Source organism: Amphiprion ocellaris, chromosome 20 (assembly GCF_022539595.1).
Source record: "Amphiprion ocellaris isolate individual 3 ecotype Okinawa chromosome 20, ASM2253959v1, whole genome shotgun sequence".
NCBI lineage: Eukaryota > Metazoa > Chordata > Actinopteri > Pomacentridae > Amphiprion > Amphiprion ocellaris.
In genome coordinates this window covers 28,557,646-28,581,554 of record NC_072785.1, presented here as the reverse complement: position 1 = coordinate 28,581,554, position 23,909 = coordinate 28,557,646, and the positions used below count along the sequence as shown (strand labels likewise).

Sequence of the window (23,909 nt, the reverse complement as noted above, 5' to 3'; positions counted from 1 at the left end):
GATTATGGCAACAAATTAAACATGTAATTAGCAAAATATCAAAAGTACGTAGAGTCAGTATTTATTTCCAGTGTTGGTAACACATGTGGGCACTTGGAAAACATGCATAACATGCTGATTCCATTTTTTTTTCAGTCTTTGTAACTAAATTATTTCAAGAAATTCAGTTTTAATTTGTTTGATTTTATGATTTATGGCATAGTAACTGTGTCATACAGCACAGAATACATTTCTAAGTTCTCTCTACTTCTAGTCATGGTTCTGTTTCCATAGCTGTGCAGGAAAAATGAGCCCACAGTGAATAGGAGAACAAAAAAAAAAGCCTGTAGCTAAGTGGGGAGTTAATACAATTCACTGAAAGCCAGACTGACTGATAAAAATCTTGTCAGCAGCTTTTAAATGCAGCGTGACCCACATCAACAACAACAACAATAAAACTACATGGAGAAAATTTACTTTATGCAAAATAAAACCCAAAAAAGTCTGATTGCACACAAGCAAACGTGCAGAAAGTTGCCAAAACTGAGATACTTCTTCTTTTTTAGCAGCAACTAATGATGTCTCCTTCTGTGTAAGTTTGTTTTACTGCACAGAAAACATTTTTGAGTTCTCTCACAAAATTGTTTCCATAAAGGTTCAGGACTTTGTAAGAAGAACGAATTAATATTAAAACTAAAAATACAATTTTTTGATGTGAACATAGTTTACATTTTGGGTCCTTTGTTGTTGTTCCCTGTTACTTTATTAGTTATTATCTGTAATTTAACAAAACCGGTCCAGACAAATCATTCCTAATTTCCCAATCCTAAATATTCAGAATTCCTCTTTCCAAAAAATGACAAATATCCATAAAACAAGACTATTTTTTTGCTGATGTAAATGCAGTAAAAATTGTATGATTTTATGGTCAAATTGCAATTTGCAAAAATATAGATTTTTGATGTGGACATTGTCTCACATGCAAATTAATATTGTTTTTTTTAATTATTTTATTAGTTATCTGTAATTTAAAACAGATAAAAATTGCAAACCAACAGTTTATTCACCAATTTAAAAAAAAAAAAAAACAACATTACTTTTCTTTCAACAAATGGCAAATATCTGCGAGGAAAATTATATTTTTGCCTGATTTAAATGCAGTAAAAATTCTGCAATTTTACAGTCCCACTTTTAGAAGGACAGCATACCATTTTGAAACACCCAGATTTATGTTGGGGATATTTTTTTCTGGTTAACATGTAAATTAATCCCCTTTTTTCTGTGATTTTACTAGTTATTAAGTGTAATTTAATAAAACTGTGAAATAACCTTACATTTTTCTGACAATTACAGTTATATAATGTTTAAAAAAAGCATTTTTTTTTTACAGTATAGACTATAGGTCTGCTTCGTAGCTGGACTCAAAATCCCAGCATTCATTGCAGCAAAAACACAGACCAAATTTGGGGCGAAGGGGAAATGCAAATTTAACTTCTGTTAATTAGTTCTTTTGCTGTTAAAAACATTTGTTCTCCAGCATGTTTGCACTTTTTTCCAATTTCCAGGAGCTCATTGTAACTAATAACTGCAGGAAATTTTATTTTATGCAAAATAAGACCCAGAAAATTGCAATTGCAAACAAGTAAACGTGCAGAAAGTTGCTTGTTTCAGACAAAAACAGGCCAAAATTGAGATATTTCTTCTTATTGAACACTCGTGTCGTCGTGTGGGTCAAAACTGACTCGTTTTAAAGTTTGAAAATGCGGGAAAAAAAATTTTTCACAGTGAAACTTCTGACGTCCACATTTTCAACATTTTGGGGAAATCTCTGAACATTTTTTGGTGGAAAAAAGAAATGTTAAAAATGTTTCTTAAGAACATTCAGAAAAAAATCAACCAAAATCCAGCGAAATTCGTTGGATTTTGGTTGATTTTTTTCTGAATGTTCTTAAAGAAAATATTATAAGTTTTACTGATATATATGTAATCACTTTAGATATATTTATTTTTTCTTGCCAAATTTGGGGGATTTTTTAAAATAAAACTTTTAAGGGAAATTTTTAAGGAATTATTGGAATTTTCTTCCTTGAATGTTTTACAAATTTTCAGAAATTTGTGGAATTTTTTTGCCGAATTCTTGGATTTTTTTCAGACAAAGAAACAATATTTTTTGGTGCCTGTAAATGAGGACAACAGGAGGGTTAACAGCATAATACTGTCTCCTTCAGTGTAAATTCATTCTTCTGCAGTTCTCTCTCATGTTTCTTCTGTTTCCATTGACGTTCTGGACTTTATATTGCAGTAAAATGAACCTGCAGTGAGGAAAAATGTGCTTGGAGTTGAGACGTGGTGTAATCATGTCTTGGTGTTTTGATGTGGATGAAAAACTTTGGACAAAAATCCAGCAAAGTGTGGACAAACAGCTGTAAATTTATCCGTGTTTGTGTTGGATTCAGGCCGTCATGTCTCCAAAACGCCACCTAAAGCGAGCAGCAAAGATGAATGGAAACGCTTATTATACGGTATCTGCATTTACAGTCCAGCTGCTGAACCTCTGGCAGCTGCAAACCAAGCCATCATCTCCCTTTCCTTTCTCCCTCAGTGGCAGTGGCTTGACTGAACGGTCGCATTATTCCTAAATGGCTAAAAAATGAGGGAAGGTAATGAGATAATGGGCAGCCTATTAACCCGGCGTACTATTGTTGGGCTGCTGGTCCAGTGAATCAGAACGCGACGCCTCCTCCCGCTGCAGCGCTCAGTGGGTTTAATCTAATTATCCTCGCTCCGGTCCGGAGGGTGGAAAAAACAAACGCTCTCTGGTCCACCGTCCGAACAGCGAAGGAGGCCGGAGAGAGACGTCAACGTTCAGAGATGCAGCTGAGAATAAAACTCTGCTACCTTCTGGGCATAAACAAAGCAGGTTTTTAAGGTCTGAATGGGTTCACGAACACCTAGAAAACAACTGCAGGGATCAGAATAAAGAGCAGACATGGATTTTTAGCAGCACCTGCAGAAACAAGAGTCTAAAAATGAGAAGTGATGTTTGATTTAGTGAGATTTAGACGTTCTGAGCATGTGAGGGGAGAAGTTTTACGTGTTGTGCATTTTATGTTTTCCTTATTGTTTATTTTTACGTACTGCTTATTTACCCTGACAATTAGGCGGCGTATGTCTGTCTGTCCGTCTGTCTGTTAGCAACATTACTCAAAAACGGACTAATGGATTTGGATGAAATTTTCAGGGAAGATCAGAAATGACACAAGGACTAAGTTATTAAATTTTGGCAGTGATGCAGCTTTTAGTCTGGATCCACAAATTTGTTATAGATTTCTGTATCACTGCGCGATCGCAGCACAGCTTCACTGTAACAAAAATGAGGCAGAAAACAAGAAAAATAAGATACAAGATGACACAAATGAGACAAAACAACAAAAAACAGACACAAAACAAGAAAAAATGAAACAGAAAACAAGAAAAATAAGACACAAGATGACACATGAGACAAAACAACAAAAAACAGACACAAAACAAGAAAAATGAGACAGAAAATAAGAAAAATGAGAGACAAAACAACTATAGTGAGCCACACAACAAAAATAAGACACAAAGCAAGAAAAATGAGTTACAAAACAACAAAAATTTGACAAAAAAGCAGAAATATGAGACACAAAACAACAAAAAAGACACAAAACATGAAAAATGAGACAGAAAACAACTAAGATGAGCCACAAAATAACCACAATAAGACACAAGATGACACAAATGAGATAAAACAAAAACAGGACACAAAACAAGAAAATTGAGACAGAAAATAAGAAAAATGAGAGACAAAACAACTGCAATGAGTCACACAACAACAAAAATAAGACACAAGCAAGAAAAATTAGTTACAAAACGAGATAAAAGAACAAAAATAAGACACGAAGAAAAATGAGACACAAAACAACAAAAAACAGACACAAAACAAGAAAAATGAGACAGAAAATGAGAAAAATGAGAGACAAAACAACTGCAATGAGCCACACAACAACAAAAATAAGACACAAGACAACAAAAAAATAGACACAAAGCAAGAAAAATGAGCCACAATACAACAGAAAACAGACACAAAACATGTTCCTAACTATGACAAGTGAACGCTACGTTCCTGAGTCCCGTCAATTCCCACCGGCCGCTACTATTCTATTCCAGCGATATTGCACATCTAGTAAAGGCAAAGTCCTGCTTCCCACGTCTCTTTATGCACTTTTTTCAGATTATAGAAATGCGCAGACATAGCACAGGATTTCTGGAGAATTTAGAGCTTTTTACTGCACGTAGTGACAAAATCAGAGCACCTCCAAAGTCCTGCAGCAATGACTTCAATTACAACTCTTTTAATAACTAATTATAAAGATGTGAACGTCCTCATACAGCTTTCTCTTCTAAATTAGCATTGGCTTTGAGGTCCTGCTTTGTTTTCCTGGCACATATGTAGTGTACACGATCTGCATGAATCAGCCTCAACTCTCTGAGCTCCAAAACCTGCTGCCGGGTTTGAAAACAATAATATTTTTTAAAAAATTACCAAAATTGCACCATTTATCAGGGCCTAAAACTGTTTAAACATAAATATTTGCTAGATTTTTACCTGTGATGTACAGTCCCATCTGAAAAATTAACCGCATCTAAGCATAAAACCGTGCTATTCAATCAAAATCCCCTTGTTCTATGTGTCTTGTTTAAAAATTCTGCAAAAATCAACCATGCACAAAAGCCAGATTGTGGTAAAAAGAAAAAAATTCTGCACTTCTTGACGCAACTGTGAAGCTATTAATGGCTCAGCTGTGACCAACAGTCATGTGACAGAAATTCAGGGACTTTTTGGCTGAACTGCAGGCTGTGTTTACACAAAGCAGAATGTTGTGCATACTGATTCTAGTTTTTATTTGATTTTTGTAACATAAATAATGAAAGTTTTTAATGATTTAATGGACTATAACTGTGTCAAACTGCACAGAAAACATTTCTGAGTTCTCTCTACTTCTATTCATGGTTGTTCTGTTTCCATAGAGGTGCAAAAATGAGCCAACAGTGACAAAAAAATGTGAAAAAAAATGCCCAGAAACTGCTGCTTGGAGTTCAGAGAGTTAATGCTAACATTGATGGGTTAAAGCTGCTGATAGCTGGTCATGTAGTAATTCAAGTTTGACCAGTTTCATGCTGAATATTCCCAAAATGTTTTGCCCTGTCAGTGTCCTCAAAGCCACTGAAACTGTATTACAAGCAGCATTAAATATCTCCACATTAAAAGGAGAACAATGGGTGCTTTATACTTTAATTCAGCCACAAGGTGGATCTGTAGTTCACCTAAAAATGTACAATTGTTATTCATTTTTCAATGAGCATGCTCTGCTTTCTGTCTGCCAGGAGAGCTGCTGATTATCTGGCAGAACTTCGTGTTCGAACCGGGTGGCTGGGAGAAATCAGCCACAACTTTACTGTCTTCTGTCTGATTTCGGCAGCGATGAAGCCGTTCTGCAGGTTGATGATGTTTTAATACTCTGCCTGCCTTCTTGATTTATTTAGACTGCCGTTGCAACTATTAATAATGTCTAAAGGTGTGGTTTCAATCCTGCAGACATTTTAATACGCAGGCTTTGGAGATAATCCACAGACAGGCTTTTATTCACCTTGAGAAAATGCAGTAAATTGCAATATAAAGCAATGTTGTGATGCGAAATTGAGAAGTTTCCATTCATGTTGCTGTCTTTTCTATGGTAACTGATCTTGTGTGTGTGATTACGAGCTCAGCAAAGCCGCCCAGCATCATAATCTGCTGCACAATGTTTAATTAATTGCATATTAGAAGGGATTCTTCCGATTAAAATGATTTCTGCCGTTCCAGGTTTGAGCTGTGTGATTTTTTAAACACAAATAGCTTATTTCAACCCACACTTCATCCACCTTTTCTGTTCTCCGTGCGTCACTACGATTCGTTCCCCGCTGCTTTTACAGGCCGACACCTCCGAGGAAAATCCTCACCTCAGCCACTCTTGGCAGCGGGGAGAACTTCTCTGGCTGGTAGATGAATTTAAAAAGTAAATTCATCTTGTCTCGATGTGATGATATTAATTACTTACAGGCTCACTGTTCCTCTGCACACAAAAAAAACCAAAACCAGAGGTGTGAAATAATCCTATAAAAATGGCTCCCAAATGTTGTTGCAAGCCAGTTCTGCAGCTGGAAAGACGGAAGGAATCTGGAGTTTTTTTTGTGTTATTTTCAGCTGTTTTTCATTGTTTAACCTTCATGTTGTCCTGTGGGTCAAAACTGACCCGGTTTAAAGTTGAAAATGTGAAAAAACATATATATTTTCACAGTGAAACTTCTGATGTCCACATTTTCAACATTTTGGGGAAATCTTTGAACAGTTTTTGGTGGAAAAAAAATGTAAAAGTGTTTCTTAAGAACATTCATTCATTATGTGAATGTTCTTAAAAAAATAGTAGAAGTTTTACTGATATATATATACTTTAGATATTTTTAGGATTTTTTTGGAAGATTTTTACTCATTTTTTGAAAATATTTACAAGAATTTTTTTGCCCAATTTGAGGGATTTTTCTGAAATAAAACTTTAAAGGGAAACTTATAAGGAATTATAACGCAGTGGTGCCAAACATGCGGCCCGCGGTCCAAAACCGGCTCGCCAGAGGGTCCAATCCAGCCTGCAGGTTGATTTTGTAAAGTGTAAAAATTACAGAAAAGACACAGAGGGCAGATTGTAAATTTCTAAAACTATAAATTTAAAATAATTCCTAGACCATGACAAATTTTTAACATCATAAAATAAAATACTAGATTGCTCTCTGTCATTCTGTGTCTCATTTTTGTAATATTTTGTCTTGTCTTTGTTGGGTTTTTTTTTTTTTTTTGCTTTTTCTGCCTGACTTTTATTGTTTGTCTCATGTCTTTGTCATTTTGTGTTCCTTTTGTTCCAGCTTGTGTTTTTTGTCTCATTTTTGTAATTTTGAGTTCTGCTTTATTCATTGTTTTTGTGTATCATTTTTGCCATTTTGTTTCTCGTTTTTGTCATTTTTTGCCTCATTTGTGTCCATTTTTTGTCTTTGTAACTTTTTGTCTCTCATTTAAATTGTTTCGTGTCGTTTGTCTCATTTTTTTTGTCATTTTTTGTCGTTTTGTGTCTCATTTTTGTAATACTTTGTCTTGGTTTTGTTGTTTTTCGTCTTTTCTACAGTAAATGACTGTATTGTTCAGCTCCAGATAGCTGTGACTAAATGCTTTGTTCCTTTTTAGATACTCTATACTGTGATCTGGAAGCTGTAATATGTTAATGATAAACTGAGGATGAATGTTGTTAAGCTGAATTTGTTTTTCTTAACAAATTTCAGTTTGTTTATAATGTTTGTAAAAAGATGGTCCCTTAAAATGTGAACACTTTCAGAATGTACTTTTTTGCTCTAAAACAAAGGAAAAAATTTGGAGTTGTGGTTATTTCTAGGTTATTATGTTATGATTTTACTGGTCACTTGAGATCAAATTGGGCTGAATGTGGCCCCTGAACTAAAATGAGTTTGACACGCCTGGTTTAACATGTTTTAATTGAACAAAAAAAACCCCCATCACGGGTCAAAAGTCGAAGTCCCGCAGGGCGTGTGAGAGTAAACTGGCTGCAGAGCGACTACTGTATGAAGGGAGGTGGAGGAGGAGGTTTGGCGGGAGGATCGACTCTGTAATCCAGACCTGCTGAAATAACAGAGCGGCCTGATTCTCCCCTCGGCCCGTTCCCAGTCTAGTGTAATCACACGGCGAGTCAGTGTTGACAGGGGCCTGTGTTTGGCTTGGATGGCTGTGCTGGGGACACAGCGTCTGGCTTGGACTGGCGGGGCGGCGGGGGGGTTGAAATTCGGTTCAAAAAGTCGGCTACCGCGGGACAGATTGACTCCGTGACCTCCTCGCCTTTCTTCTTTCGATCGCGGAAGCAATCGTGAGTCGTAAAACAGTCGCCTCCGATCCCTTTGAAACCGCCGTGGAAGAAAAACGCCCCGAGGGGAACACCTTGAGATAAATCCACCGATCCTCTTATCTCCTGCTGCTCCACAGCGGCTCGGATTTACGCTGATAAAACAACAGTAAGACGCCGGCGCTTTCTGTCTCTTATGTCGTGTCGGGAGATTAAAGAACAAACGCGGCGAGGAATGCGGAGCCATCGATACGCAAGGTACTCGGGATGGAGTTGACAGTGAGCGGGGGATATCTGGAGAGGGAACGCTAGGATTCAGAATTCACATGCGCTTGATGCTAACGTGCTCTGTCATGATATTTCAACACCCGGATTCCTCCGGTGTACGGCGGCCACACATGAGCGGACGGTCGGCATGTGACGGTTGGTTTGTGCAAACTTACACATCGCTCTGGTGCGTGTAGACCCGGTCGAACAGAGCCTCCGGAGCCATCCATTTCACGGGCAGACGGCCCTGAAAGAACAAAGAAACACAACAGAACCGCAAGTCAGCAGAACCGTTCTGTACACAGCAAAATATGAACCCAAACAGGCGAAGTTCAGCCGGCAGTGGAAAACATCCAGCCATGATCAAAGGTGTACATCCAACCTGCAAAAACCACATACATCATGGCAGCCTTGAGTTTCCAGCGACTTCAACACCTCTTAATTTGTCATGACAAATAATCATCAATTTTGTTTTTTTCATAGATTTATTATAGATCTCCTAGAAATACAACCAAATCTGCTGGGTCAAAAATGTAAATCCACCAATGCTAATGTTTGGTTAATCGCCTCAACTAGATTCTATTGGGTTCCGTGCACAAGCATCTGGTTTATCTTTGGCCCTCCTCTTAACAGAATTGGTTCAGTTCAACTAAATTTGTTGGCTTTCTTCATCAGCCCACAGGTTCTTGATGGGGTGTAAGTCAAGACTTTGGGGAGACCAGTCTGAAACCTTCATTCTAGCCTGATTGAATCATTTCTGTACTATTTTCGATGTGTGTTCGGGGTCATTGTCTTGTTGAAACATCCAACTGTGTCTAAGATCAACCTTCTAGATGATCGTTTCAGATGTACCTGAAGAATGTAGAGGTAATCCTCTATCTTCACAATTCCATTTACTTTGTGTAAAGCTCCAGTTCCACTGGCAGCAAAACAGCCCCATAGCAAAATGATGCCTCCACCATGCTTGATGGTAGATGTAGTATTCTTGTAGTTAAAGGCTTCATCTTTTTCCTTTAAACTGTCCTTTGGCCATTTTCACCTCAATTTGGCACTTTTGGTTTCAGTCTACAAGCTTCTGGCTGTTTTTTTGACCCTCTTCTTGACAGAATTGGTGCAGTTAAACTAAATTTGTTGGCCTTCCGATTCAGACTTGTTTCTTCATCAGTTCACAGGTTCTTGATGGTTTAAGTCAGGACTTTGGGCAGACCAGTCTAAAACCTTCATTCTGGTCTGAACCATTTCTTTACCACGTCTGATGTGTGTTTGGGCTCATTGTCTTGTTGAAACATCCAACTGTGTCCAAGATCAACCTTCTGTTGATGGTTTTAGGTTTTCCTGAAGAACGTGGAGGTAATTGCCCTTCTTTATTATTCCATGTACTTTGTGTCAAACAGCAAAGTAGCCCCAGAGCATGATACTGCCACCACCATGCTTGATGGTATGGTAGGCTTGGTGTTCTTGAGGTTAAAGGTCTCATCTTCTATCTTCCAAACATATTTCTGCTCATTATGGCCAAATAGCTCAGTTTTTCTTCCATCTGTCCACAGAACTTTCCTCCAGAAGGTCCTTTCTTTGTCCATGTGATCACCAGCAAACTGCAATTGAGCAATGCAATTGAGGTGCTTTTTCTAGAAAGACTCTCAACCCACAGTGATATAAAAGACTGAAGGCACTAAAGACTGTGTTCCAGTAAGTGTATGCAAACTGTATTAAATGCAACAGACAAAAGTTAGATTTGGATCAGCAACTGTCGGGTCAAAAAGGGAATAGACGTTCAATGCAACTTTTGAAATCCAATCATAGCTACAAGTGGCTTACAATAAAACAGTGTCATATAGTAAGCACGAAAGCATTCAGTCACATATTGCGCTTATTGAAAGTAAATTAAATTTGCAGGTGTGTTGTACTTTCCTCCTCTAACCTGACTGTGACATTGAAAGATAAACAGAAGCGAAGAGCCACTGAGTGTGTAATACTCAGTACAGTACAATAAGCTACAGTCAATGCCATCCCCACCTGCAACTTAAAACAGGCATTATTTTCCTGACAGAGAAGCCCCTGATAAAATGAGACTCACATTTGTGGTCTTTTTGTAGTAGTCTATATTGTGCACGTCTCTGGCGAGGCCGAAGTCGGCGATCTTCATTACGTTGTCCTCCGTCACAAGGACGTTTCTGGCTGCCAGGTCTCTGTGGATGCACTGAAAGGAGGAAGTAAAACACTTTGAACACACATTGGAGCAAAATACATTGCACTCGCACATCTACAGAGTAAATATTGTCACACAAAGACAGAGCGGCTGATGAATTTCTCTTAATGAGGCCAAGTTAATCCTGCTCTGTTAAGTTTTGCATCATCTCAAACTCATTCCTATTTGTAATTCTATCCCAAAACTCAGTCCAAACACTCCAAAACCTCACTCCATTGAGACATCTATAACTTTACCTTGATTTCATGTCAAAAAGATGCAAAGAAAACGCACTTTAAATGATATTTACTAAATTTAACTGAATGTTCTTGGCCCCGTCTAGCATGCAAAACATATGAAAGTCCCTACAGCAAAGCTCTGTTTCTTTTTCTGTACTTTGGGAGAATATTTAGGTTGAAGCAGCACAGCATATATGCGACTGACCTTCTGCGAGGCGAGGTACTCCATGCCTCGGGCCACCTGGTAGGCGCAGGACACCAGGTCTTTGAACGTGAGCTGCTCGTCTGGGATTTTGCAGGTGTCGAAGGAGTAGTCCATGCCTGGCGGCCGCCTCGCCCGCAGGTACTCCCTCAGGTTGCCTTTGGAGGCGTATTCTACCAGGACGTACAGCGGACCTGAAGGCAACACCGACATCAGAGTCACTTTGAGAACATAGTTTATTCCCACATCAACGCACTGCAGTTTAGACTTCACTGTGGCCTCACCGTCCTGTGTGCACGCTCCCAGCAGGTTGATAATGTTTTTGTGCTTCCCAATCATCTTCATCATCTCCATTTCCGACACCAGATCTGACAGATCTTTATCCGTGGCATCATCTGAGATGAGAGAACATAAAGCCGGATCAGAACAGCACTGCAAGAAGCCATTTGAACTGATGAAGTGCCTCACTTGTAATGCATAGTTTGGAGACACAAAATGACAAAAATACAGAGAACAGAGAACAAAGATGATTATCATGTAAAGACAAAGTGAATATGTGAGAAAAAATGGAGCACAAAAGACAATTCTGCTGATTTCCTCCAGGAAATCAGAGAGTAGATTTGCACCACCATCGCTGCAGAGATTGTCCGTTAATTCCTGGCAATAACTAACCTTTGAGCATTTTCACAGCGACAGTCAGCGACTTGTTGGGCTTCTCCTTGTCAATGCCGACGGCTTCGGCCATGACCACCTGACCGAAGCAGCCTTCTCCCAGAGGTTTACCCAGAGTGAGCCTGCAACAAAGACAAGAAGCTTGCTTATGTCTCCATACAGACTTCGACTTTATATAAAAAAATGGACATAACCCCTGTGACGTCAACCTTTGGTTTGTAGACGGCTGTTGCGAAGATATGAGGTTGAACATACTGGAAAAAGTCCTCCTGCATTCAAAAGTTTGGGGTCACCCAGATGATTTCATGTTTTCCATGAAAACTCAGACTTTTATTCATGTGCTAACATAACTGCACAAGGTTTTCTAATCATCAATTAGCCTTTCAGCACCATTAGCTAACACAATGTAGCATTAGAACACAGGAGTGATGGTTGCTGGAAATGTTCCTCTGTACCTCTATGGAGATATTCCATTAAAAATCAGCTGTTTCCAGCTACAATAGTCATTTACCACATTAACAATGTCTAGACTGGATTTATCATTTATTTAATGTTATCTTCAATGAAAAAAATGTTTTTCTTTCAAAAATAAGGAGATTTCTAAGTGACCCCAAACTTTTGAACAGTTGTGTATACCCCATATACACCAGTCAAAGGTTTGGACCAAACTTTTGACTCGTAGTGTATATTATACAAAATATTGCAATTAATAATACAGGAGTTTTTGACGCACGATTTAAATAAGTATCTGTAAAGATTTAATTATACAACAAGTATTGGGGTGGTTTTGTAGGGAAGTGCATCTGCGTACTTTTTTTTTTTTAAATGAAAAACTATATTGTACTGTGATGTTTTAGTGACAATTTGCAATCTTTCTCACATAGTGCAACACTAGAAAAGGTAATTAAAATGGTATTTTCTTTGGATGGCATTCAGATCATACAAATTAGTTAATTACTGCAAGACAGTGCCAACAGAGTGCCTGTTTTAATTCAACATCATCCTTTTTGTAGCTGAAATATTTTAATAGAATGGATGTTTCGTGTTTTGCTTTGCAAACAAATCCTCCCATTCAGTGTTTCAACAAACTCTTTTAAATAAAAACCCTCATTGTAAATTGAAGTAAATAATCAGACATCTCTTGTCGATTAGTGCCTGAAATTGAGAACTGTGCAAATTTTCTTTTTGTACCATCCTGTAGGAAAAGTTTCAGCATCATGTGCTAATTTGTGACGCAAAAACAACATATTATGTAGCTCTAATTGAGATCACATATTCAGTAGGAAAATGTTTCCTGAGGTAGCAAATTAAGCAAGAAGTAGGGTTATTTTCTCATTCAATTTGACTATTTTTTGCAACTGTAGGAGTCGCCCCCTTCTGGATGTTCGACGGAATGCAGGTTTAAGGCTTCACTTTCCAGAACCAGAGGCTAAATCTATCTTTCTATACAGTCTTTGGTGCAGACATCTGAAACGGGATTGAGAATATTAGGATTGCAGAGTGTAGAGGAAGGTGTAAGGATGTTTTGTTTGTCTTACCGCGTTCGAGGAAACTCCCATTTGGGGTCGGAGGGCAGCTCGAGCTCCGAGACGTTGGCGAGCATCGGTCCGTCACTGGACGACAGCCGGGCGATCCGGACCAGCGGTGTGTTAGAGTTCATGGAGGAGTTGGAATCCAAGGACACCTGCTTGGGTGCAAAAAAAGAAACTGTTATAGTCTCTGAAAAGAGTGAAATGATAAGTGTTGAAACAAGAAGACAGAAGGGAAAAGAGAGTCTGACACAAATCTAATATTTCACTGTAAGGAAATTTAATCAGTCACATATTTGTAGTTTAAATTTGTGACGATACCTTTTCTGCTCTGATTTTTTCATAGATTTGTTATAGATCTGGAAATAGGACAAAATCTGCTGGGTCAAAATATATATACAGGAGTTTTAAAATTTGGTTAACTGTCCTTTGGCTATTTTCACCTCAGCTAGGTTCTTTTGGTTTCCACCCACAGATTTCTGGTTGTTTTTTGATGACTCCTCTTGACACAACTGGTGCAGATCAACTAAATTTGTTGTCTTTCTGACACAGACTTATTTGTTCACAGGTTCTTGATGGGGTTTAAGTTGGGACTTTGGGGAGACCAGTCTAAAACCATCCTAGTCTGATTCAGTCACTTCTTTACCACTTTCGATGCATGTTTGAGGTCACTGTCTTGATAAAATACCCAACTGCATCCAAGATCCAAACTTCTGGCTGATGATTCTGGGTTTTCCTGAAGATTGCAGGGCTAACCCTCCTTCTTCATTATTCAATTTACTTTGTGCAAAGCACCGATTCCACTGGCACCAACAAAGCCCCAGAGTATAATACTGCCACCACCATGCTTGGCAGTAGGTTCGGTGTTCTTGGGGTTAAAGGCCTCACCTAAACAGTTTATTTAAAAGTCCTTGCTACTTTATTGAAATTAAGATCACTGCAAGATGATTTTAAATTTGTTTAGCTATTTTAAATAGTCTGATTAATATCTGGTGTCCAAGACGAGGTCAGCGTCATATTTAAACAAATTCTTTACTGAAAAACATGAACGGAAAATTACTTCCACTGATTCAAAACAGCCACAATTTAACCTGGCAGCAAAAATCACACATCCCAGGACCGGCGTCGGAGCTCAGTTTCTTTGAAAAACAGCCGGACTTCTGACACTGGCAGTGACTTTTACAAACAACCGGCCCGTGGCTTCGAACAGGAGGTAACAAAGACAAATGAAGGAGGATGTAGAGGTGGGCGAGCGAGCGAACAACATCTCTATCCATCAACGAGCTCCATTTCCAGATCGGCCGGTCGTGCCGCTGCGCCCGTGGGCTCGACATCCTCCCACCATTTATCTGGCTGATGGCTCCGGCCAGCTTTTTGATAGATCTGTTTATGTCAGAGTCTGCCAGCTCGGCCCCTTCAGGTGGGGTCCTGGAACAAACATGTCCACTTACCAGACTCCTCGACTGGAGGAAAATGAGAAAAATGCTGTGAAGCCCAAAAAAAAAATAGAGAGAAAGAAAGAAAAAGCCCTGACCACAATTTCAGAGGCATGAAAAGTAATATCTGATAGAACATGCCAGGAGGTTTACAGGAGATTTACTCAGAGTTATGAAAAAGAAAGGAGCAAACCAGGAGATTAGCTTTACAAAAACGAAGCTAAGATTACAGAAAAATGCAATAAGAACTTTCCCCGCACTACCTTATAAGACCATTTATATGAAGGTAGCAAAAACAGAAAAGCTTCAGAGGCTACAATTAGCGGATCTTTTCAAATGATGAGCTTTCAACTTGATATAACCTAACAAGACCTCTTTATGTAACAAGGACAAACACGCCATTTTACTACCCTCACTGCGAAGGCCTCGCTTTGGGTTTAAAAGTCGTGTGTTCGTTTTCCAAGAACTGAATTACGACTTTCAGGTCAGAGTTTTTCTCTTCTAAAAATGTATCTTTTTGCATTTCGAGGAGCTCAACCCTTTAATTATGAAGCTGGAAAGCTGGAATTTGCTTAGAACAGCCACACAGCGGCTTTGTCCTGCACACAGCAGGAGTCCGGCAGGGTGGGGTCGCACAGATAATGACAAACTCATCAATAGGGTAGAAATTCAGCCGATCCGAGCTGAAACAGAACGCTAGAACACGACGTGCAGCGGCGTCTGGATTAAAACTGCTGCAAGGAAGCAAAATAATTGAGCCACACTGCACCGTCTGATAGTTTTCTGAAGATTAGTTAAAACATATAAAAACGTACTAAGAACAGAAACAGAAGCTCAGACAATTCCCCTGATGGAGTGAAGAGAGGCTGAGGGTAGATTAATTAGTCTGCAAGGAAGGTTACTCGAGTTTGGTCTTTAGAAAGCCTATTTCCCTTTTTGGACATGTCTGATTCTAATTTTACTCAGACGTTTCCCTGTCTAACCTCTGTCGGTTGTTGGCTCGTTGTTTTTCCTTTTCTGTCTAGAAAACACAAACCAACATCCCAAAGTTAACCCCCTGAGCCCCAAAATCTGCCAGCAGCATAGAAAAGTGTGTTACTTCTAAGAAAATCACCAAAGTTACATCATTTATCAAAGCCAGAAACTGCAAAAATAGAAAGAATCTCATCTGTGAGGAGCTTTTCTATCAGAAAACAAAGCTTAAAATGCTCATATTTCATCAAAATCACTATTTTCTACATGTCTAATTTAAGAAATCTACAGAAAAGCAAACAAGAAAGCAAAAACTTTTGCATTAGATTCTCTTAAAAAGCTACTAAAATTTTACACTTTTAGCTCAACTGAAAAGCCATGAGCAACAGCTGTTTCTGGGACTTTTTGAATGAACTACAATGAAGTGTAGGCTGGGTTTCCACAAAGCAGATTGGAGACAAATATAGAAACAAGTTTTTAAAGTTCGTAAAGTTCTCCTATCTGACTACTAGTCTTGTTTGAACACGTTTGAATATCGATTATACAACTTTAAAATTGTGAAATTATACAAAACTGTAGTTTTTAGACCACTTCTACTTCTAAATTCTGTGTTTTTTGGCTGCTTATTTGACAGAAAACCATGCGTGTCTTTTTCTTCTCGGATCTATACTGGGTCCACTACTTTTTTAGAATTAAATTTAGATAAACACCGAGATTTGTGAATCCATTTTTACCAATATTGTTCACATTGTATTCTTAATGTTACCTTTGATGTTGCCTTAAATGACCCTCTGTCTGACTACTGGACCTGTTTGAACATTTAAGAATATTAATTTCGCAACTCTGATATTGTGAGATTCTGTGTTTTTGGCTGTATATCTGACCAAAAAAAGCATGCATGTTTTTTATTCTTGGAGTGCCTCCAGGATCTATTCTGGGTCCACTACTTTTTTAGTACCAAATTCTAATAAACACCAGGATTTGGGGAACTATTTTACCAATAGTGTTCACATTATTTTTCTTAATATGACTTGATGTTGCCTTAAATGACCTTCTGTCTGACTACTGAACTTGCTTGAACATGTCTGAATACTCATTGTGCAACTCTGATACCGTAGGACTTTGCTTTACAAAAAATTAACTTGTTTTTGCTAAGAAGAGGGCTCTCAATCTCCTTATTCTCAGCTCTTGTCAGCGAATAAGTATATTCACAAAATGTCAAACTATTCCTTCAGCCCTCAAGAGTTGTATTTATGTTGTATTTGTCTATGGTGAATGAAACAGACGATAAAAAAAAAGTTGTTAAACCAAACACAATTAGCCTGATCTTTGCAGATATCCGGCTTGAACTCGGACTTGACTCGGCCTGAAGACATGACATCGAGGAGAGCTCTTTACTCTTGCGGGCCACGGCGTTGCAGCTGCTCCACTTTATGTTTCTCTCCAAACAGTTGAGCGCAGAGTTTGTGTTACACCGAGAGTGAAATCTAAAACTAACACTGACAGTCACAGGAGGGCATAAATATCCCTGAGCTGAATCTGCTCCAAGATAAATGTGAACACATGTCACCAGCGTGATGCCTTCCAGCGTCCGCGCAGCGTCGTTAAAACAGCAGGACGGTGAAAGATCCGCGACAGATAGACGAGCAATAACCGTCTCTATTTACTTATGCTGTAAGCTTGCGTGAGTCCAGCCCTGCAATTCTTCTTTCGAAGCTTGAAAAGACAGATCCTGCAAAGTCTTGTGGCAACCACTGCGAAGCCAGACTACAGTAAAAGAGACAAGGAGAGCGAAAAAGAGGGGGAAAGTCTTGTACGAATCTTGTATCTACTTTCTGTTACCTGTCTCTTGAGGGGGAACTTGGACAGCTTTTGCACTGGAGGCGTCGGGAGGGTTTTCTGCGTAGTCATCCTCATGCGGCAGAGGATGACGATGACAACGGCGAGGATGAAGAGCACACAGCCCGTCACGTAGATGAGGATGTCGGCATAGTAGTCCTCCTTCTCTGGACTCACTGCTTCGAAAACATGCAAAAGACGGTCAAAAATGCAAACAACAGTGTTTCTCAATGATGATGAAGCTGTCTTGTTTTGCTCAGTTTCACCTAAATGGATTTTCTATTAAATAACGTCCATAAATCAAAGTGGCAACAGATCAGAAAGCTGTAAAGTATGCATTCAAGTTCTGAGTTGAGACAGCTAAATGATCAGCTTGTAGTTTTATCCCGCAGCAGGTAATTGTACCTGTGATACGCTTTTCCCCGGGGAGGTAATTATTGTCTTGAACATGAAACACAGAAATGTCTTTAAATTGCCTCGTAGCCTCGAGACACACAAACACACGATGTGCTCTGATTAAAAAGCGTCTCCCAGCGAAGGGACAGCTCAGTTCGTTCAATTAAAGGGGTGACGACACACTTTGGATGTACTCGAAACGTGTTAAGAAAGAAACAATCTGAGATAATGCAAGATAATTAAGTTTGAAAATGAATGTTGAATCAAGACTGTGCCACTGAGCAAAACACGAAGCTGTCAGAAGTGGAGTTTATAATGTAGGTGGAGGGAAAAATGACAAGATACCGGAGACCCGTGGTGTGAAGAGGAATATACCTGGAAGCACCGTCAGCCAAGCAGAGTGGTAAGCATAGCCGATAGAGTTCCCTGCCAGACAAGTGTACTCGCCCGCATCCTCAAAAGACACATTGGTCAAGAAGAGAACCTCTAGCTCCTTATCTGTGGTGTTAATGCCAGCCGTCTGTGGAGGATGAGGAGGGGGGGATGAGAGAGGAGAAAGAGGGAGAAAGGGAGATATCATGAGCCCAAAGCTTCTTAGAGGAAACACCAAATACACCCCTGGAGATAAAGGACAGGATGGAGGATTTTGAGGAAGTTTTCTGCTGACAGCGCCGCCACCAACACCTGAAAAACACCCAAGCAGCACCTTCACCACGCTGCGAAAGAAGAAGCTGACCGGTTCAACTAAAGGTCACGGATGCTTTTTTAAAAGACAAAACTTGTAGGTTCAGGTTTTCTTTAGATTCCAGGGCAGTGGTTTGCTTTAACATGACTATCTTGAATTCGCTACGCATTTTTTTATGATAAGAAAAGGCCATTTCGGGTGCCCAGATAGCCCCATATACAGGGGCTATCATCCCAGACGCAGCGGTCACGGGTTCGAATCCAGCCCATGGCCATTTACTTCCCCACTCTTCTACCCCTGTTTCCTGTCTCTCTCTCCACTGCCCTATATATAATAAAGGCAAAAAGTCAAAAAAAATAACTTAAAAAGAAAAGGTCATTTCATGCTTTCTGCATCCACAAGGGTATGAAAATTTCATCCCCTATGTGGACGTCCATGTCCAGCCCAACATTTGTGACCAGATTTAAACAAAACAAATGCTTGTTCTTTATTCTGCATGATCCACACCTTTTTTAATTCAAGATGTAATTTCTGCAGGACTTTGGAGATGCTTTGATTTGTCAACAGTGCCCAAACACAGTGTGGAGCTCTAAAATCTTCAGGTATCCTGTGCTAAGTCAGCCCACTGTTATTAGCACACTTTAGGAATAATAACAATACCACCTCAATCTATAACTGCCTGCTATATCCAGTACAAAATGCTAAATTACAGCCTTTCAAAAACATCCACAGGAGCTTTGTGTATTTTTATGGAAGAATCTACACAATATCAACAGTATTCATGTTTTATTTTTATTTTCTATTGATGTTCCCTACATGTTTACACTATCGTATTTGGTTTTTTTTTTTTAAGACTGAATAATTTCCCTTTGTAGGATGAATAAAGGTGCATCTTATCTGTTCTTGCATGAGGTGCAAAGTGACTGGAAACCATGAATTGGCCTTTACTGACAAAACCTGTTTGATAAGATGGAACTTTTCGACCAGTTTTCCGTCACTTGCACCAGCACCCGTGACCTTAAATTGAACCGGCGTACATTTTACCTGATGCAAAAGCAAACCAGATCCCTTCACCGCAACATCTCGTCTGCAGAAATCGCGGCGAGCAAGCAGAAGTTTTCTTTATTTTTAGACCTCCTGGGCTTCAGTGATTCTTGGCTGCGTATTTGACAGAAAAGTGTTTGTGTCTTTGTCTCGGAGCGCCTCAAGGATCTATTCTTGGTCCACTCCTAAAATCAAATAAACACCGAGGTCTGTGCAGCCATTTCGCCATTGTTGTTGAAAATTTCAGTCCACTGGTGCAACATATAATCATCAAAACGTTGCTCCAGCTGAGTAAACTTACATTCTGTGCCCTCCCGGTGTCGTTTCTTATAAACAAACTTAAAAAGAGCATCCCCGCAGTCGTGGTTTTTGCTCTTTTGACTAATAATTGGTGTGACGACCGGTGGGGGAGCTCGTTTCAAAGCCGGCGTCTGATGTGGCTCGGTGGAAGAAAGAGGTGGAGGACTCGCTCTCCAAGCCTCGGTAATGAACATTGACATCCAGACCCGGTTATGAATCAGAGTCCTGCCGCATGCTTCCATATAAAAGCACGTTAATATAGCTGGAGAATGCACTCCCAGAGAAATCAATACTGCTGTGTATGCGTGGGCGGTTTGGTCGGCGAGGCTTTTACGTTGTCTACGTTAGTGTGTTTTTCTGCGTAATGGTGTTTGTGGGTGAGACGTCTGAAGTCACCGTGGTAATTAATGGTGCAATATTGTGTTCGTTATCGATCGGGGGAGGAAGGGAAAGTGGCACTGGGAGTTAAAATGGATGATAGCCACCAGCTAACAAAATGTGAGCGTTTGAACTCAGAGGAGAGGGATCTATTAGCAGGCCAGCCAGCCGTCGAACCCACAACCAGGAGGGAATACTGCAGAAAACAGGAGGAAGAGGAGCAGCAGAACATCCAGCTGAGAGCTCAAGATTTACCTGGGTTGTGTATCTTAAGCCAGAAAGCGTTTTCCGACTTGCCTACAAAGTTTGAGGCGCGACACCAGTACTTCCCGGCGTCTTTCTCTGTCACGTTGGACAGTTTCAACTTACTGTGGGCCTCAGTGTGTTTACTGACAACACTCTGCAAAGGGAAAAACGAGAGGCTCAGTGAGGCCTTCACGGATCCTGCAAGAACACATTGTGAGAAAATAAACCCTTTTCAGACACGCTTTCCCTTCTGTTAAAGTGACGCCATCTGTACATTTGCATAAAAATGAGCCAGACTTTGTAATATTTCACTTTTAACATGGCACAAGTCTGAACAACATGTAGTCACATTATCGTTTGAAGTGTGTGAAGCAATTTAGGGAGACTTTTTCAACATTTCAGCAACAATATTGGTCTAAAAACAAAGAGTTGGCATGTCAAAATCTTCAAATGTCTTTATCTTTCATTTTACAAACTAAAAATTCCATAAAAATAAAACTTTACTGTGTAGAAGACAAAAACTAAGAGGTCAAATTCATAAAACTCATCAGTAATATGTGTAATCCAGGTTTTGACTTGGTTGCTTCCAGTTATTTAGGACTATTTCCTCTGAACTTCAGCACAGGTTTATACTACATGCAGTCATTATTATTTGAATTGTGTAAAGCAATTTGAGGAGATTTTTTTTCTAAATTTCAGCACCAATATTGGTCCAAAAACATCACATAGAGCAAAAACCTCAAATCACCTTTATCGTTCACTTTGATGCACAATTTCACTCCTATTACAAACTAGAAAGTCCATAAAAACAAAATTTTTCTTTGAAGAAGACAGAAACTAACAGGTCAGATTAATACGACTCATTAATAATGTATGTAATTCAGGTTTTGACAAATAGGAGCAGAGTTTTATTTTGTCGCTTCCAGTTGTTTAAGATTATTTCCTCTGAGCTTCAGCAGAGGTTTATAAGACATGTATTATTATGTCGAGTTGTGTGAAGCAATTTGGGGAAACTTTTTCGACATTTAAGCACCAATATTGGTCCAAAAACAAAGAGTTTGTGTGTCTAAATGCCTCTATAATTCACTTTGCTGTACAATTTCACACCTATTACAATCTAAAAAGTCCATAAAAATAAAACTTTACTAAGAAGAAGACAGAATCTACCAGATCAAATGAATAATATTCCTTTATAATGAATGTAATCCAGGTTTTGACTAATAGGAGGTGAAGTTTAGTTTGTTGCTTCTAGTTGTGTAGGATTATTTCCTCTTAGTTTAGTAAACATCTGCAGCATCAGACATCAGAAGGATCCACATGAGTGAGAGTTGAAATATATTTACATGAGTTTATATTATAAAGACACATGGACAGAATTTCCAGCATTTTTTGAACCATAAATAAACCACACTGTTTGTTATTTTGACATTTTGATGGATTTGGTCCTTTGTTAATAAGTGCCGACACTTTAAGAGATTGTTACATATCTCATGTCTGAAAAAGGTTTCACATGCAAACCTGGAATAAAAAAAACACACATAAACACACACTTTAACACACTGCAACACTTTCTTATTTTTCCACTTTCAATACAACACTCAGAGCCGACTTTATTGCACATTTAATAGAGCAGCTCTGCCATTAATCCCACCTTAACGAAGCTCACACTGTTCGGTTTCTCTTGACATTTTTAGCAGTGTGTAATTAAAAGTTTACCGTTGAAGGGGCGGAGTGTGTGACATATTACAAACACCTCTCAGTAAAATGCAAACCTTCAACATCAGCAGCACCATGAGCTCAAGGCAAAAACACAGAATTGATTTACAGCCTCTCAGCGTCGACAGAAATTATGGCCGTCGTAAAAGTGAGGCGTTGCGACAGGTGTGAGTTGTGTATTTAATTGTACAGGTGTGTAGCTCCTTATCTGTTTTATGCAATAAAATCAAGTTATTATTAGAACTCTGGAGACAGCCAGGCTAGCAGTTTCCCCCTGCTTCCAGTCTTTATGCTAAGCTATGCTAACCCTTTCCTCTAAAGCAGGGGTGTCAAACATGTGGCCTGCGGGCCAAAAGCGGTCCTCCAGAGGGTCCAATCCGGCCTGCGGGCCAACTTTGTACTAGATTGCTCATTGTTTGTTTTTCATTTTGTGTCTCATTTTGTAATGTTTTGTCTTGTTTTTGTTGTTTTTTTGTCTTTTTTTTAATCTGGCTTTTGTTGTTTGTCTCATGTTCTTGTTGTTCTGTTTCTCGTTTTCACCGTTTTGCGTTTCCCTTCTGTGTTGCTTGTGTTTTTTGTCTTTTTTTGTCATTTTGTGTTTTGCTTTATTCATTGTTTTGTGTACAGTTTTTGTCTCATATTTTTGTAATATTTTGTCTTGTTATTGTTGTTTTTTGTCTTTTTTGCTTGACTTTTGTCGTTTGTCTCACGTTTTTATCATTTTGTGTCTCGCTTTTGTCATTTTGTGTCTTGTTTTTGTCGTTTTGTGTTGCTTATCTTGTTTTGTGTCTTGTTTTCGTAATATTTTGTCTTACTTTTGCTGTTTTTTTGTATTTTTTTGGTCTGATTTTTGTCGTTTGTCTCATGTTTTTGTCGTTTTCTTGTTTTTGTCCTTTTGTGTTTCCTTTTTGTGCTGTTTGTGTTTTTTGTCTCATTTTTGTCATTTTGTTTTGCTTTATTCATTGTTTTGTCTAGCGTTTTTGTTTTGTGTGTCATTTGTCTATTTTTTTTTCGTTTTGTTTCTTGTTTTTGTCATTTTTGTCTCGTTTGTCATTTATGTAATTCTTGGTCTCGTTTTTGTCATTTGTCCATTTTTTGTCGCTTCGTAACTTTTTTGTTCAATTTTTTTGTCTCTTTTTTGTTTTGTGTCGTTTGTCTCATTTTTAGTCACTTTGTTTCTCGCTTTTGTCATTTTGTGTCTCATTTTTGTAAGATTTTGTTGTTTTTAGTCTTTTTTTAATCTGATTTTTGTCGTTTTGATCATAAAGTAAAATACTGTCCCATTCAGTTCCAGATACCTGTGGCTAAATGTTTTGTACCTTTGTAGATACTCTGTGATCTATAAGTTAAAGTATGTAACTGATAAACTGAGGCATAATGTTGTTGAAACTGCATTCTTTTGACACCCCTGATCTAAAGCACAAACATGATAGAGGTGCATTGACACAAGCTGTTCGTTTTTGACACTAAAAGCACAAAATCAAACCTGTAGGATCTCAAAAACACAACAACACCCCCCATACGTTGCAGTAACACATGCTGTCTGTAGGTAGATTAAAGCCACTACAGTGTGTCAGTTTAGTAGTAAACACAAACCGCTTGCGAAGAAAAGTACCTCTGAATTATTAAACAGGCGAAAGCACATAAAGGGAGAAAACATATCATGTTTTATAGCTGCTTAATGAACATCCAGGGCTCGGCTCCAGACGCCTCCCCACGCAGGGCGAGTCGCTCATCGTTAACTCTTTTTCCAGGCTTCAAAAGAGCGATTCAGGCGTTTCTCAAAAAAAAAAAAAAAAACCCCATCATGCATGACCCCCTCCTCCTCCCACCCTCAGCTGTACTTAACTCCTCCAG

General features: G+C 39.0%; 1 protein-coding gene across 8 annotated transcripts in view; it reads right to left on the bottom strand.

Annotated features, from left to right (window-relative positions):
- The window catches only part of fgfr3 (fibroblast growth factor receptor 3), a 116,792-nt gene that overhangs the window by 7,923 nt on the left and 84,960 nt on the right, over window positions 1–23,909 (bottom strand). For 2 of the 8 annotated variants that reach the window (XM_035956007.2, XM_035956014.2), the window contains exons 8-15: window positions 18,059–18,203; window positions 17,285–17,466; window positions 13,050–13,195; window positions 11,512–11,633; window positions 11,124–11,234; window positions 10,843–11,033; window positions 10,288–10,410; window positions 8,387–8,457 (exon numbers count right to left, since the gene is read on the bottom strand). In XM_035956007.2, the coding sequence (XP_035811900.1) occupies window positions 8,387–8,457; window positions 10,288–10,410; window positions 10,843–11,033; window positions 11,124–11,234; window positions 11,512–11,633; window positions 13,050–13,195; window positions 17,285–17,466; window positions 18,059–18,203 (1,091 nt within the window). Of the gene's footprint in view, window positions 1–8,386; window positions 8,458–10,287; window positions 10,411–10,842; window positions 11,034–11,123; window positions 11,235–11,511; window positions 11,634–13,049; window positions 13,199–17,284; window positions 17,467–18,058; window positions 18,204–20,345; window positions 20,491–23,909 lie in introns of all 8 variants that reach the window. The other 6 variants (XM_035956009.2, XM_035956015.2, XM_035956008.2 and 3 more) reach the window with 5 other exon arrangements.